General features: G+C 37.2%; 1 protein-coding gene across 1 annotated transcript in view; it reads right to left on the reverse strand.

Annotated features, from left to right (window-relative positions):
* The window catches only part of SLCO3A1 (solute carrier organic anion transporter family member 3A1), a gene marked incomplete at its 5' end in the record, with an annotated part of 288,197 nt that overhangs the window by 52,463 nt on the left and 218,275 nt on the right, over window positions 1–17,459 (reverse strand). The window contains one exon of the mRNA XM_044660137.1: window positions 13,288–13,379. Within this exon, the coding sequence (XP_044516072.1) occupies window positions 13,288–13,379 (92 nt within the window). The remainder of the gene's footprint in view (window positions 1–13,287; window positions 13,380–17,459) is intronic.

A 17,459-nucleotide genomic window follows, 5' to 3' on the forward strand; every position in this document is an offset into this window, starting at 1 on the left:
CAATCATTAAAAACTATTTTGCCCAATTATATGGCAATAAATATAACAGTTTAGGAGATATGGATGAATATTTACAAAAATATAAACTGCCTAGATTAACAGCAGAAGAAATAGAATGCCTAAATAATCCCATATCAGAAAGGGAAATTGAACAAGCCATCAAAGAACTCCCTAAGAAAAAATCGCCAGGGCCTGATGGATTCACAAGTGAAATCTATCAGACATTCAAAGAGCAACTAATCCCAATACTATACATATTATTTGATATGATAAGCAAAGAAGGAGTCCTACCAAATTCCTTCTATGACACAAATATGGTACTGATTCCAAAGCCAGGGAGATCAAAAACAGAGAAAGAAAACTATAGACCAATCTCGCTAATGAACATAGATGCAAAAATCTTAAATAGAATACTAGCAAAGAGACTCCAGCAAGTAATTAAGAAGATCATCCACCATGTTCAGGTGGGATTTATACCAGGAATGCAAGGTTGGTTCAACATTAGGAAAACCATCCATATAATTGACCATATCAACAGTCTAACAAACAAAAATCACATGATCATCTCAATAGATGCTGAAAAAGCCTTTGACAAAATACAGCATCCATTCCTATTGAAAACACTGAAAAGTATAGGAATAGAAGGACCTTTCCTAAAAATAATAAACAGTATATACCTAAAACCATCAACAAACATCATATGCAATGGGGATAAATTAGAAGCCTTCCCAATAAGATCAAGAGTAAAACAAGGATGCCCATTATCAACTCTATTATTCAACATAGTACTAGAAACACTTGCAATAGCAATTAGAGAAGAAAAAGAAATTGAAGGTATCAAAATAGGCAAGGAGGAGACTAAGCTATCACTCTTTGCAGATGATATGATGGTATACTTAAAAAATCCTAGAGAATCAACTAAGAGGCTAATAGAAATAATCAACAACTTTAGCAAAGTGGCAGGATACAAAATAAATGCACATAAATCATCAGCATTTCTATATATTTCCAACACATTAGAGCAGCAAGAGGTAGAAAGAGAAACACCATTTAAAATCACCCTAGACAATACAAAATACTTGGGAATCTATCTAACAAAACAAACACAGCAATTATACGAAAACAACTACAAAACACTTTCCAAACAAATAAAACTGGATCTCAACAATTGGAAAGCCATTGATTGCTCATAGGGAGGACGAGCTAACATAATAAAATGAACATTCTACCCAAATTAATTTACCTATTTAGCACCATACCTATCAAGCTACCAAAAAACTTCTTTACTGAATTAGAAAAAACCATAACAAATTTCATTTGGAATAACAAAAGATCAAGAATATCAAGGGAAATAATGAAAAAAAATGTGAAGGAAGGGGGCCTAGCAGTACCAGGTATTAAACTATACTATAAAGCAGCAGTCATCAAAACAATATGGTACTGGCTAAGAGATAGAGAGGAGGATCAGTGGAATAGACTTGGGGTAAATGACATCAGCAAGACAGTGTATGATAAACCCAAAGAGCCCAACTTTTGGGACATGAATCCACTATTTGACAAAAACTGCTGGGAAATATGGAAAACAATATGGGAGAGATTAGGTCTAGATCAACATCTCACACCCTACACCAAGATAAATTCAGAATGGGTGAACGACTTGAATATAAAGAAGGAAACTATAAACATGTTAAGTGAACACAGAATAGTATACTTGTCAGATTTCTGTGAAAGGAAAGACTTTTAAACCAAGCAAGAGCTAGAGAAAATTACAAAATGTAAATTAAATGGTTTTGATTATATTAAACTAAAAAGCTTTTGTACAAACAAAAACAATGTAGTCAAAATCAGAAGGGAAACAACAAATTGGGAAAAAATCTGTATAACGAAAAACTCTGACAGGGGTCTAATTACTCAAATATACAAGGAGTTAAAGCAATTGTATAAAAAATCAAGCCATTCCTGAATTGATAAATGGGCAAGAGACATGAATAGGCAATTTTCAGGTAAAGAAATCAAAAGTATTAATAAGCACATGAGAAAGTGTTCCAAATCCCTAATAATTAGAGAAATGCAAATCAAAACAACTCTGAGGTATCACCTCACACCTAGCAGATTGGCTAAAATGAAAGAAGGGGAGAGTAATGAATGTTGGAGGGGATGTGGCAAAATTGGGACATTGATGCATTGCTGTTGGAGTTGTGAACTGATGCAGCCATTCTGGCTGGCAATTTGGAATCATGCTCAAAGGGCTATAAAAGAATGCCTGCCCTTTGATCCAGCCATACCATTGCTGGGTTTGTACCCCAAAGAGATCATAGATAAACAGACTTGTACGAAAATATTCATAGCTGTGCTTTTTGTGGTGGCAACAAACTGGAAAAGGAGGGGATGTCCTTCAATTGGGGAATGGCTGAACAAACTGTGGTATATGCGGGTGATGGAATACTATTGTGCTAAAAGGAATAATAAACTGGAGGAGTTCCAGGCGAACTGGAGAGACCTCCAGGAACTGATGCAGAGCAAAAGGAGCAGAGCCAGAAGAACATTGTACACAGAGACTGATATACTGTGGTAAAATTGAATGTAATGGGCTTCTGTACCAGCAGCAATGCAAAGACTCAGGACAGTTCTGAGGGATTTATGGTAAAGACGCTACCCACATTCAGAGGAAGGACTGCAGGAGAGGAAACATATAAGAAAAACAACTGCTTGAACGCATGGGTCGGGGTGGACATGATAGAGGGTGTGGACTCGAAACTACCACACCAATGCAACTACCAACAATTTGGAAATAGGTCTTGATCAAGGACACATGACAAAACCAGTGGAAATGCGCATCGGCCATGGGAGGGGGGAGTAGGGGGGTTGGAGGGGAAAGTAGGAGCATGAATCATGTAACCATGTTAAAAATGAATATTAATAAATGTTTAAATTAAAAAAAATGAAAGTGGAAAATCATTACTAAATAAATAAATAAAAGCTAAAAATGTAGAAAAAAGAAAATTGACTCTCATCTTTTGTCTTAGTATCAATTATAAGTCAGACAAGTGGCAAGAACTAGACAATCAGGGTTACTTGACTTGCCCAAGGTCATATAGCTAGGAAGTGTCTGAAGACAGATTTGCTTGGCATTTATTTAAAATAGCCCCCTACCCCTCCTTTTTAATCTCCATCTCTGTTATCTTGGATAGATATTTCTGGATTTCTTTTGTTATTTTTGAAAGTATCCTGACCCAAACCAAATCAATACTCAATTTAAAAATTATTAAGCACCTATTGTTTGCAAAGATATTATTCAACCCCAGGAAAAATATTAAGTTTAGCAAAGTTCTTGTCCTCATGGAGCTTACAGTTATTTGTCATATCACCAAAATTTTAAAGCTGGAAGGATAAGAAATAAATTACTTCAGGGAAACTGGGTAGCTCAGTGGATTGAGAGCCAGGCCCAGAGTTTGGAGGCCCTGAATTCAAAGCTGGTCTCAGACACTGCCTAGCTGAATGACCTTGGGTAAGTCATTTAACCTCCTTTGCCTGGCCCTTACTGCTCTTTTGCCTTGGAACCAATACACAGTATTGATTTTAAGACCGAAGGTAAGGATTTTTTAAAAAAAAAAAGAAAGAAAGAAATTACTTCAACCCCCCTCATTCTACAATGATGAGAAGTGTTGCCCAGGGAGATAAAATGATTTGACCATGATCACAGTCAGTGATAAAGTCAGAATTAGAGACTGAGATTCTTGATTCTTGGGTTTATGCCATTGCACCCACCATATCACATTTCAGAATGCATTCCAGCATCACGAATCGTCATTTAGTAGCACGAGCATCTCAAGGTAGAAGGTACCAACTCCAGTGACATTTCCACATATTAGGAGACCTGGCCTATTTTCTTTTTGGTCTGATTGTAATTTCATCAGAAACTTCATAGTCTGGAGCGTTAAAAGATTGTGACTTGCCAGTATGTGGCAGAGGAAGGATATAAAGCCAGGTCCTCTTGATGTCAGGGTGGCCCCTCTATCCCCTACTGCTTCTCCTTATTCTAATGACTGTTAACAAATAGGAAGAAAATAACTTTAGCACATCAATTTTTATTATATATATACATATACATATATATATATGTATATCTAAATATATATAGCTATCCCTTCCACATCACTTGGGTTAGGAGAGTGGTGCCTCTGTGATCTGGAAAGTGGGCATAAAATTTCTTGTCTTCATCAGCATTTTCTTCGGTAGTCTATGATACTCTCCATTGAATAGTGTGTGCCTTAAAAGTCCATATTACTCCTTGGTCAAGAGCCCGAATGAGAGAAGTTGTGTTAGTTGGGTTGTAGATAACTTCAACTCCTTCAATGTTGAATTTATGGGGTTCTGAGTGGCCGGGGGCATTGCCCAGAAGCAAATACACCTTAAAGGGTAATCCCTTGCTGGCAAGGTATTTTCTAACCTTTGGTACAAAACACTGATGGAAGTAAAGAAAAATGCTCTGGTGGTCCATTCTTTCTTAATGAACATCCAGAAGATAGGCAGCTGGAACTTGTCCTTTCCTTTCCAAGCTCCAGGGTTAGCAGCTTTATATGTCAGGGCTGTCTTTATTGTGAACCCTAAAACACCGGCACAAAAAAGCAGGGTTACCCTATCTCTTGCGGCTTTAAAACCTGGGACTCACTTCATTTTTTGCCTGATATGTGTGCTCTGAGGCACTTTTTTGCCACTATAGGACAGTTTTGTCAGCATTGAATATCTGTTCTGGTTTTTAGCCTTTCTCTTCAACCAGTTTCTTCAGGGTTTTAGGAAACTTCCCAGCTGCCTCTTAATCAGCAGATGCTGCCTCTCCTGTTACTTTACATTGTGTAGGCTAAACCTTTAAAATTTACTTTTCAAACCAGTCTTTGCTTGCCTGAAAAATCTGATGGGGTAGATTTTTCGCCTTCGTTTTCCTTTAGTGAATCATATAAGGACTCAGCTTTTTTTTTTTTTTTTTTTTTTTTTTTTTTATGATGCCAGAGACTACCATAATGCCTTTCTTATAATATTGGTCATGAACTGATTTTTGGCCTTTTTATATTCCTTGTTATTTTTAATTTCATTTTATGAACAAAGAAGAAGAAGGCACTATGGTACAGAGCAGGGAAGCATCGTCTCTAGAGTTGCAGGGCTTGGGTTAAAATGCTCTGATATTTACAATTTGTGCAACTTCGGGCAAGCCACTCACTTATCTTCCCTGAAACTCAGATTCTTGTTGTTCAGTCATTTTCAGTCAGGTCTCACTTTTTTGTGACTGCTTTTCAGATTTTCTTGGTGAAGATACTGGAGTGATTTGCCATTTTCTTCTCTAGCTCATTACAGAAGAGGAAACTGAGGCAAACAGAGTTAAGTGCCTTTCCTAGAGTCACACAGCTAGTCAGTGTCTGAGGCTGGGTTTGAACTCAGGAAGATGAAACTTCCTAATTCCAAGTCCAGTGCTCTATCTGCTGTACCACCTAGCTGCCTCAGTACCTCATCTGTAAAATGAGAAAGTTGGAGAACATGGTTTCTGAGATCCCTATATCTTTAATTTTCTATTCACTCAGTCATGGTGTCCATGATACTGAGCTAGTTGCTACATCCTAAACCCTTTCATGGACCTGGTTTCAAACTTGACACATGAATCTCATCTTCTTTTCCCATCCTCCTCTCTGCCCCGTCCCCCTCCCTGTGACTGGCACCCCCAAGTAGCTGTCTTTTTGGATACAATGCAGTGACAGGAGGCTATCCACTCTGCCATCAGCAGGAATGACTTAGCAGCAAGAGAGGACCCAGCTTTTGATTGCTCAGTTCTTTTCTTGATCAAAAGGAAGACTTTCCCTACAGATTTTAAACTCCTCTTATAGACTCTCACATTCAAGCATGAAAATTCTCTTGAGGGTCATCAGGTGCCACTGGCTCTAGGTAGTCAGATCTTCCTTCCCCTTTAGACCCTAGCAGGGATACAAAAAGCTTTCACGAACCTTTGAGTCTCCAACTTTGCATGGCAGTCACATTGCTTTTGTGTGTGTTTGGAGATTTGTGGAGAGAAGTGGAAGTATTATTCTACTTCAACATCAAACGGATTCTTGCAAAAAGCCATAGCTCCTTCTGAGAGGTTGCACTAAATGCCAAATATAGAGCTAGGCTGGTGAGAAGGCAACATCTACAGAAAATTTCTCTCTGGGTTGTAGAACTGATTCCTTATCTTGATTTTGAAAATTACACTGGATGGCTTGAATAATCCAATTCTAGTTCCAACAGAAACTTCATATACATTTGGGCTACCCTTTTTTGCTTTTCCACTCTCTTTCTTCACTACTTTAATACTGAAAAATGAAAAGAAAATCCCTCACCTTTGAGGCACTCTCAAGTGCATACACTGCACCCTCTACTTGAAATTATCTTCTGTTACTGTCCAATAAACATTTGTACACAGATTAGTTCTTTTTTTAACTCTTACTGTCTTAGAATCAATACTGTGTAGTGGTTCCAAGGCAGAAGAGCAGTAAGGGCTAGGCAATGGGGGTTAAGTGACTTACCCAGGGACACACAACTAAGAAGTGTTTAAAGTCACATTTGAACCCAGAACCTCCTATCTCAAAGCCTGGCTCTCAATCCACCAAGCCAACTAGCTGTCCCTTCTAAAACAAAGCCCTTTGTCCTTTCCATCACTTGTCATATGCTCAGCCAACAGAAGCTGATTGGATTTACCTACTCAAAATTTAGTTAAGAAAGTGACTTTGTTATATCCTCTCCCCCCAAAAGAAATCACATTTATATCTATATCTATATCTATATCTATATCTATATCTATATCTATATCTATATCTATATATCTAGTTTTAAGCAATTCCTATAGAGGGCAGCTAGGTGGTACAGTGTGGATAGAATATAGAATGCTGGTCCAGGAGCCAGGAGGATTTATCTTCCTGAGTTCAAATCTGGTGTCAGACACTTACTAACTATGCAACCCTGAGCAAGTCAATTGACTCTGCCTCAGTTTCCTCATTTGTAAAATGAGCTAGAGAAGGAATTGGCAAATCATTGCAGTATCCTTGCCAAGAAAACCCTAATCATGGGATCATAAAGAGTTAGATGCTACTGGAATGACTGAACAAATGTCAACATTTATTTAAGAACATAATTTTTTATACCTTCTCTCCCCCCACCAAAAGAAATGATATTATACATTTCAAAGGTAAAATACAGCATTGTTTTTCTCCTAATGCACTGACAATGGAGACTTGCTTACATAATCATATATTATATATATATATATGTGTGTGTGTATATATATGTATATATATATGTATATAACTTTTAGCAATATCTATATTGTTAGTGAGACACACTGCAAGGAGAACTTGGATGTAGAACCAGGTGGAACTGATCCTAAGTCCAAGCTCTGCAGTTTTTTAGCCTGTGTGGTCATGGGCAAACACTTAAACTTTTGGGACCTTAGTTTCCCAATCTGTAAAATCAAGTAGTTAGGCTAAGTTCCTAAGCCAAGGGGGGTGGTTCCCTTCTAGCTCTGATTCTAAGAAACCTATATATTCCTGAAAAGTGTTTTTGCAAATCTGATTTTTATAAAACAAATCCCATTTCAAATGTACAATGGAACATGGCTATTTAAGGAAAAACTCAGGCAAAGCTTTAAAAAAATCCTTTTTTTTATAGTAAATAGTTCTTGTCTTTTCAACAGCTGCAAATGGAAAGAAGGCTGGACTTGGACTCAGGGGAACTGGTTTCAAATCCTAGCTCTTCTTCTTGTCATCTGTGTGACGTCGGGCATGTCACAATCTCTGTTGGCCACAATTTTCTCCTCTATGCAATGAAGATGTTGGATTACATTACATCTGAGGCTCCTTCTAGCACTAAACCTCTGATCCTATGATTCTATATGTCAGAGACTGTGTAAGTAATGTGCTTTTAGGTTTGATTATTATATATTAACTTTTCTTAAAGCCAAACATCCTTGAAGATGAATATGTGCATTAATATTCAATTGATCAATAAGTATTTATTCAGTACCCACTATGTGCCAGGAGCCACGCTAGGTACTGTGGATACAAAGAAAAAAGTGAGATCTCCTGTTGTCAAGGAGCTTATATATTCAACTAAGGTATGGATGACATATTTATAGGCAGGCGAATACAAAATAGATAGATATGATTTGGAGCCCTGGGCATCTTCTACCTCTTCTGAATTTGCAAAAACCTAATCTAATGGGCACCTGACCACAAAGAGTCAGTTTATTCCTTTGGCTTGTGCCCTATCGCCAGAATTTTACTCTAGGAAAGTCTCTTAACTAAAGCTTAATTATAGTTTATGTCCATTTCCCCTTAATGTGGGTAATAGGATCCCCAATATCCATATAGGCACTTAAATACATTTGGGTATGGGGATATGAGGCAACTTTTATTTCATCAGCCACAGAAAATGCATAAGACACGAAAGGAACAAATCAAGAAATATAAACTGCTCAAATACCTCCTTCATCTTATTAAACTCCCCTGAAAGGTAAACAAATTTTAGAAAGACTGCTAAACAAAATGTCTCCTTTGCATTGTCCTTAACTAGTTAACTCAGCTGATTAGAACCTTGCTTGATCTTCACCTTGACAAATTAACTGCTAATTCCAGGGCCATGGATTGATTATACTCAGGCCAGATGTCTTGCAAAATGCATGCTATTGGTCACAAGGGAAACCAGGTATGTGGCAGAGGATGGATCCACATGAATCCATTTTCATTACTGGAAAAATAATGCAAAGAGTTTGCTCTCCTGACCAGAAGCAGCATGACCTTTAAAGGAGGATGCAACAGACTTCTCTCAAAGTATGCAGCTGACCATGAAAAAAGATCACAACCTGGGAGCAAACCAGAATTTTGTGTATCAGACCTTTTTCTGTGGGGGAGATAATTGGATATTCAAGTTGAAGAAGTCCAAGAATCTTATTCTTTTTTGTTTACACTACAAAAAAAGTTATGAGATGGTCACCTCAAAGGCTGTTACACAGAGGATGCAAAGCTGCAATAGGTATATCTGAGGCAATTTGTCACTGTTACATGTACAACTGTACATGCTGCCTTACCTATATTTCTACCTTACCTGCAAATCAGGTTGGTGCCAAAGGTACTTTGAAGCCTTTCCCTCAACATTCTTTTTCTGGATTTAGTAAAACAAGGTGAAAACCTTCATGAAATAGTCTTGGGATTTGGGAATAAATCTTACCCTGCTAGTCCCTCCTCTTCAGGAGGACTCATTAAGAGACAAAACTTTCCTGAAGGGATATTTAGTTAATAATTAAGAAAGAGTAAGGAGGCTAGTTCAGAATTCAGATATACCTCCTATTTTTTTGGTTGTTGTCCAGTTGTTTCAATTATATTTGACTTCATGACCCTATTTGGGATTTTCTTGGGGTTTCAAATACACTAGAGTGATTTGTCATTTCCTTCTCTAGCTCATTTTACAGATAAGGAAAATGAGGCAAAAAGGGTGAAATGACTTGCCCAGGGTCAGTCACATAGCTAGTAAGTGTCTGAGGCCAGATTTTAACTTGAGATTAATCTTCCTTACTCCAGGACCAGCACTCTATCCACAGTAACACCTAGTTTTCTTTTCCTTCCCCATTTTAGCATTCCTTTAAGGCAACAAGAAGTGACACTTGTATATTTTCCACTTTAATTATTGGATGAATTTTCCAAGTAAAAACAACTGCATCACAATGTGAATGGAGTCAGGACATCTGAGTTCTAGACTAGACTTCGCCATTGCAGTTAGGATCATAAGATGATAAATTTAGACCTAGAAAGGACCACAGACAAGGAAGATATGGCAGAGATGGATAAATCTAAATACTGAGAGTTTTACAGAAACATGTTCTCACCAGACAGTGACTTTTGAGACCAAGCCAAGAGGTATTTCACCCCCCTCATTATTGGTGAGCATCCTGTGCACAAGAATGATTCTATTTTAAAAGAGGCTTCTACCATCTTAGAGATTTCCTGCTAAAATAGGGAATTCTGATAAGACAAACCATAGAGAAATGTATTTCTCATAGGAATAAATCTGACCTTTAGCCACTCCTATCTCTGTAATATTTATACACTTCCTCATTTTCCTTTTCTGTCAAGGAATGAAGCACTCTAAGTGATCCTAAAAAGTTATAAAAACCCAATCTGTACCCTAATACACTGATGCTTATTATATACATCTCTTTTCCTTTGGGTCTGACTATTCAATTTTTGACCTCTAGTCTTGTGGACCTCATTATAGATCAGATTATCCACGGTTCTTAGGCTAGGAAAATCTCATGGCAATTCCAACTTTCTTATTTTCCAGATGAAGAAACTGAGGTTTAGAAATTTCAGGTGACTTCCCCAGGGTCCCATGGCTTATAAATATCTAACCAAATCTTCCTGAATCCAAGTCTAACACTTTAGAACCCTAAATTGTGATACTTTTGTGAGGCTCATTCACTTCTCGAAAATGAGTGATTTAGGCTAGACCAACACTATGGTCCCCAGGCCATCCTATGATTCCAAGCTTGCATTGTGTACAATTCTGTAGAATCATTAAATCCTTCCTGTATTTTCTACTGGACCCTAAAGATACAAATTGAATAGAGAAATTGCTCCTATAATAATATATATTTTTTGTTATATGGATACACCAGACCATGATTATTGCATGCCTTTTTTGGCAGAAAAAATCCACTTAATGCTTGAGAGGAGGGTAATGGTATTATGGAAGAAAAATCTCATACACCTTTGACAATCTTGTAAGAAACTTTAATCCCTGATTTAGAGGGTATCCCTTACAAGGTATCCCTTCCATATCATCAGGGTTAGGGGCACAGGTGCTTCCATAATTTGGAAGAGCTATATAACATTTTGGCCCTCTACACCAGAGAAGAAATTGAAATGTTTTCTTTTTCTTTTATGGGGTGTTTACAGTACATTTATTATTATAAAATTTGGGTTAAGTATTTGGCCATAGGCTATATAGTTTCTAAACTTTTTCCATGTTGTCAGTTGTCAGTTGCCTTTTATGTGTCATCTGTGGCTTCTGCAAAACTTTCCCAAATTCACATTTAATTTCTTGTGCTGAATTGGGACATTAATGCATTGCTGGTGGAGTTGTGAATTGATCCAACCACTCTGGATAGCAATTTGGAGCTATGCCCAAAGAGATTTAAAAGACTGTCTGCCTTTTGATCCAGCCATACAACTGCTGGGTTTATACCCCAAAGAGATAATAAGGAAAAAGACTTGTACAAAAATATTCATAGCTGTGCTCTTTGTGGTGGCAAAAAATTGGAAAACGAGAGAATGTCCTTTGATTGGGGAAAGGCTGAACAAATTGTGGTATCTGCTGGTGATGGAATACTATTGTGCTCAAAGGAATAAAGAACTGGAGAAATTCCATGTGAACTGGAAAGACCTCCAGGAATTGATGCAGACTGAAAGGAGCAGAACCAGGAGAACCTTATACACACTGTGGCACAATTGATTGTAACGGACTTCTCTACTAATAGCAATGCAACGATCCAGGACAATGCTGAGGGACTTATGAGAAAGAATGCTAACCATATCCAGAGAAAGAACTGTGGGAGTAGAAACACAGAAGAAAAACAATTCCTCGATCACATGGTTTGATGGGGATATAATAGGGAATGTAGACTCTAAATGATCACCCGAGTGCAAATATTAATAATATGGAAATAGGTCTTGATCAATGATACATGTAAAACCCAGTGGGATTGCTCATTAGCTATGGGAGGGGTTGGGAAGGGCAGGAAAAGAACATGAATCCCATAACCATGGAAAAATATTCAAAATTAATTAATTAAATTCAAATTTTAAAATTAAAAAAATCAAACAAAAATTTTATATGCTGACCCACACTATGTTGAAACTGTAATGGGGAAGGCCATGATGTGGAAGGGTTATCTGTACTTAATTTTTGGCTTCAAGAAAGTGAAATGTGTGGGTTTTGTTTCTGTTTTTTTTTTTTTTAAGAGGCAGGGTGCTATGTATGCAGGGAACTGAGTAAAAAGGGGGAAATGATATTGCATGTAGGGAGTGTTCTAATTAAAATTCTTTGGAGACTATATTTTAATTTATAATTATTTATTAAATAGTAAAAAGCAGTTCAGAGACAGAGAAGGCACTCGCCATGAATGGTCAGTAGCTCCCTTAGCTGTTTTCTCCTCCTGAATGCAGAGTGGGCTGAGCCCTAGAGATTCTGAGAAAGAGCACCCTCCTTCTTCCCCATAATCCAAGATATGCTTTTCATGATGTCCCTTTCCCTAGCTCCTCTTACTGGAGTACCTCAGTCAGGACAAGAGGCAGGTCTTCTGGATGCCAGGAGTTACCGGTCATTTAGAATAGCTGCACAGAGCACACGTCCACTTTTCTCTCCCTGGTTTTGCTGCACTCATTTAGTGGCTTCACTATCTGAAGAGGTTTGTTTACAGATTAGCCTCCTCCCTCATTCAGCAAGGGGGAAAGAAGCTCATTATAGCTTCAATCTTCAGTGTTTTCCCCTTTAAAATTCAAAGGTTGTATTGGGGTGCCAAAAGAAAAAGGGTATGGGCTAGTGTTAAATTTCCACAGGAGCTTATGGCTAGGGCAAGTTAGAGTACCTTATTGATATACTCTATGGAGAATCCCAAGTCAATCAGAAAGGATTTCATGTGCAAAAGAGAGCATTGTAATTAGCCTTCTGCAGCATTACCTCATCCTCAAGAAAATCCCTTTTAGTTTAAGGCTTACCCAAGCTGTGATACTAAGGAGACCTCCAGAAAACCATTGCCTATTCTTTCTCAAGTTGTATCTATTAGTCATTCCTCTCTAGTTTTTAGTAGTAGCAAAATCCCAAATCTCTGGCAAGCATCAGGGGAAAAAAACTCCCCATCAATCCATTTAAAATATGGACTTTCCACCAGGGATTTGGTTAAAATGCCCTGACAAGAACTCTGGACCAGACATTACCTAAAATATTTCTTTAATCCTAAGATTTTACAATTTTTCTAATTCACTCTACCTTTCTCTGATCTCTCCTTCCCCGCCCCCCAATAAATTTGCAATCACTTGACCCACTTGTAGTCTTGCCCCTGAGATGCAATCCCTTAACTGTTTTTTTGCAGGTTCTATAGCTCCAGTCTCCTCACAAACAATAGTAGCTCCTGTAGACCCCAAAATGAAAGTTTTCAATGCCAAAGTCTTTGGGATTTTCAAATAGTTCAAAACCAGAAACATATGATTTTACCAATGGAAACAACATCAAAGAAAATCCTTTCCCTCACTGCACCCAGAACACCTTTCCAGTGCTGTGCTGGTAAATGTTTAACAACCAGCTTTCTGGGGGAAAAATCATGGCATGACTCACTTTTAAGTTTAATCTGCATTATTAAATTTTTTTTCTATTACTTTCTTAAGTCTAGACTATCAATAAAACAATAAATCATGCTCTGATTTGTAGTATTTGCCAATTTTTGTGTTGTAAAAGCTCATTCTGAAAATTTATTAGGCATTTCTCTAAATGTCAGTCAAAGCTGGTTCTGGCACAACAGCTGGACTTAACAGCTGAAATTCCTGTGTTGTCTCCAATAGAATGTAAACTAGATCTTGAGAGTAGGTAATGTCTTGCTTTTCTATTTGTATCTGCATTGCTTTGAACAAAATTTTGTACAAGATAAAGCGCTTAAATGCTTTTTTGATTGATTGATTATTCATTCCATTGATTTTTCCCATTATGTATTCAATTAATGAAATTTCATTTGTTTGCACTTTGTTTTTGTCATTATTCTCAGGACCATTCACATATGAATATTTTTCTTGCTAAATTATGCTGATAGTTCCTTGAGGGCAAAAAGTATTGCTTATCTATCATTGTCCTCAGTATCTATCATACTAATGAAATATTTAAACACAGACTTTGTCTGAGAGTATTGGACAAAGACAACTCTTTGTTTGGCAGGGATTTCTCTTTCCTGAAGACCTTCTTTGTCATAGCAGGAGGAGGAAGGCAAAGTTGTTTTTCTAGTACTCATTTCCTATCTCTTCCCTACCCTAGAATTAGAGCCCAAACATAATGTGAAACATCTTATAAATAAAGATGAAAAATAAGATAAGGGTGAGATATATTAAAAATGTTTCTTTTAGGGTAATATCAGCCACTTTTCTATTTACATTGGCCAATTAACACATTAAAAACCCTTGGCTGTGTTACTAGGAAATGGAATTAAATGCTGTGGTAAGCTTTTTAAGAGTACACATTTCAAACAAAGTCAAAGAATGCCAATGAATAATGCATATAGTTTTTGTTCTATACCTGGGTGGCATAGAGAGAGGACCTTGAAATCAGGAAGTTCAAGTGTTACCACTGGCACACATTGGTTATGTGAGCCTAGCTCTGTCAGTCTCTTAACTTTTCACTGCTTCAGGCAATTCTCTTAAGACTGCAAATTGCAAAGTAGGTATTGATCTGTATTGGTAAAGGGTGTTATCTCCAGAGGAAATCACAAGTCTAGACCAAAAAATATATATACATATTTATTCCCTGTCCCCCTCCCCGTCAATATATACACACTTAAATGGTTCTCCATGAATTGGATACTGAATTTGGAGTAAAGAAGATCTGTGCATAAATATTTACTTAAACACATATTAGCCATATGAGATCAAGTAATCTTTTCTGTGCATTAAGTTCCTCATATGTAAAATGAAGGAGCTGGATTAGATGGTGTCTCTGGCCCCTTACAGCAATAATATTATGATTCTCTGATCCTATGACATATTAAAACTAAATAATACATACTGGCTTTCTTTTATATGTTTGCACATATTATAATTGTTTATTAAATCAATAGTTCATTTAATAGTGTTTTGTCTTCTGGGAATTTCCAGAGTCCTCTTGCCTTCCTTTAGTCTCATATTTTTCTTTGTGTTCATTAGTGGAACTCATACATAGCCTTTGGGTTTGGCTAATTCTAAATTAAGAAGTATTAATTATTAGAAGTAGAGCCTATGAGTATATAAACAAAAAACCCTTTGGGTGATGCTCAACCTTTATGGAGTTGTAAGAACCATTCATTATTTGTATGGTTTTGTAATCATCCCCCTCTCCTCAACCCCTTGTCATTTCCCTAGGCTAGAGAACAGCAGCTTCAATTTGTTCTATTCAGTTAAACTCTCATTTTCCCTCTTTTCAGTCCTTAGCAAGTGTTATGTACATCAAAAATACTTTTTTTGCAAGATGAAATCAAATTAAGATGAATTTTTAAAAAGAATTTTGTGATTCCCCTTATAAACAATCAAGCTATCCTTGGGTGTTGCAAAACCATGATTGGCAAGCACCACTTCAGTCCCTTTATTGAACTTGGCCAGTATTCTAGAATGTAATCTAGCCCCCACTTGATGCCAGCCTTTTTTTTCATTTCTGCTTTCTTTCTTTCTCAAATTGATGCTTAGACGCTTGCTGCTCTATCATCAGGGGTAAGCAGATGGACCTCTGGAACAGCAGATTCCATCATCTTGCCTTGGCTCCACTAAAAAGCAGGCCTGGAGCTTTCTGAATTGGGCCTGTTTGCTTTGTGTGTGCTTTCTTTCTAAGACAGAGATATTTATGGGGCCAAGTTGTAAGAAATGTCAAGGGACAAAGTACATAAAATCCTAGAATTCTCTGGTACACTACTCTCAAGCTGAGCCGTTCTCTTGTCTTCTAGCATTGGCAACAAAACTGCAGAAATTCCCAGGAGTCAAAACACTATTAAATGAACTATTAACTTTATATGCTTATATTCATATTTATTTACTGAGAAGTAGCTGGTATATAATGTTTATGCTTCCTTATGGGATTCAGCTTTTGTGGTAAACTTTGATGCTTCAATACTTAATGTGGACTTATGATTTTACCTATGTGAGTATAACTTTCATTGATGAATAATTATATTAGCTAATAATAAATGGAATTAATATAGTACTTTAAGGCTAGTAAAATACTTTACAAATATCATCCCAATTATCTACAAAGCAATTTTGTGAAATGGGTGTTCTTACTCTCATTTTACAGTGAAGGAAACTGAGGGAGACAGAGATGATGTGACTTGCCCAGAGTCATATAGATATTAAGTACCCAAGGCTAGTTTTGAACTCAGGTCTTCCTAATTAGAGGTCCAGCACACTTTATCTATCATCTGGCTGCCTACAATGCAATGATCACAGTCCAGCCATAAATGCTCATCCTTAGTTCTTGTCTATAACTTCCTTCCTTTCTCCTTCCTTCCTTCCTTCCTTCCTTCCTTCCTTCCTTCCTTCCTTCCTCTCTTTCTCTTACCTTCCATCTTAGAATCAGTATTGTATATTGATTCCAAGGCAGAAGAGTTGTAAGGGCTAGGCAATAATGGGGTTAAGTGATTTGCCCAAGATCATACAGCTAGGAAGCATCTGAAGCCAGATTTGAACCTAGGATCTCTCATCTCTAGACCTGGCTCTCAATCCACTGAGCCACCTACCTACCCTGATAGCTTATCTTTCAAGACCATTTTCACATTATTTGACATCACACAGTATATGTTCTGGCCCAAATTGCTTATTAGCTGCTCCCTGTAAATGGCATTCCAGCAAATGCATACACGTCTTTGCCCAGGTAGTTCCCTCTGCCTGAAGTTCTTCCTATCCTCATCTCTGCCTTTTGGAATCCTTAGCTCCCTTCAATGGTCAGTTCCTTTATAAAACTTCTTTTGACCCTTCACCTCAATTTGTCAGCAACCCTATACCATAAATTACTTTGCATTTATTTAGCTATGCATATGTTGCTCACCTTAATAGAATGCAGACTCCTTGACTGAGTGGACTGTTCATTTTGGTTTTTGGTTCCTCACAGCATAGCACATAAACATTTAATACATTCTTATTCATTGAATTGAATTGACTTTGTTGTCTATGCAGTTGTGTGATACTTTTCCTTACCTCATAGTACTACTACAAGACTTGCAGATTTTTGGATTTGAAAAAATAGAATAAAATTAGGAGCTGCAACATATCCAATTTAACCCCAATCAACCAAACAACCAATCTGGAGACTTGAGAGTCTATATGAGAAGGGCAGATGGCAGGTGAATTGGGAACATTTGCTTCCTTGCTTTCTCATTGATGAATTTAGTCATCAAATTGAACTAGAATGTGAATGATAGAGAAAACTCTCCAGGTAATATTTTTTTCCTGCCAGGTCATTTACCTATTTGTCTAATGAGGTTGGCAATACATTTGCTATGGGATATAGGAATTGTTTTGTAAAGTAGATTTTAAACCTAAATGGAAAAATGAGATTTTCTTATTTTTGAAAGGGAAAAAAGGGAAGGAGGAAGAGAGATAGGTTCGAGATCCTGATTAATAAGTTAATTCATCCAAGAGAAGCAAATTCTGCAGCAGCAGTCA

The sequence above is a fragment of the Gracilinanus agilis genome, chromosome 2 (assembly GCF_016433145.1).
Source record: "Gracilinanus agilis isolate LMUSP501 chromosome 2, AgileGrace, whole genome shotgun sequence".
Classification (NCBI taxonomy): Eukaryota; Metazoa; Chordata; class Mammalia; order Didelphimorphia; family Didelphidae; genus Gracilinanus; species Gracilinanus agilis.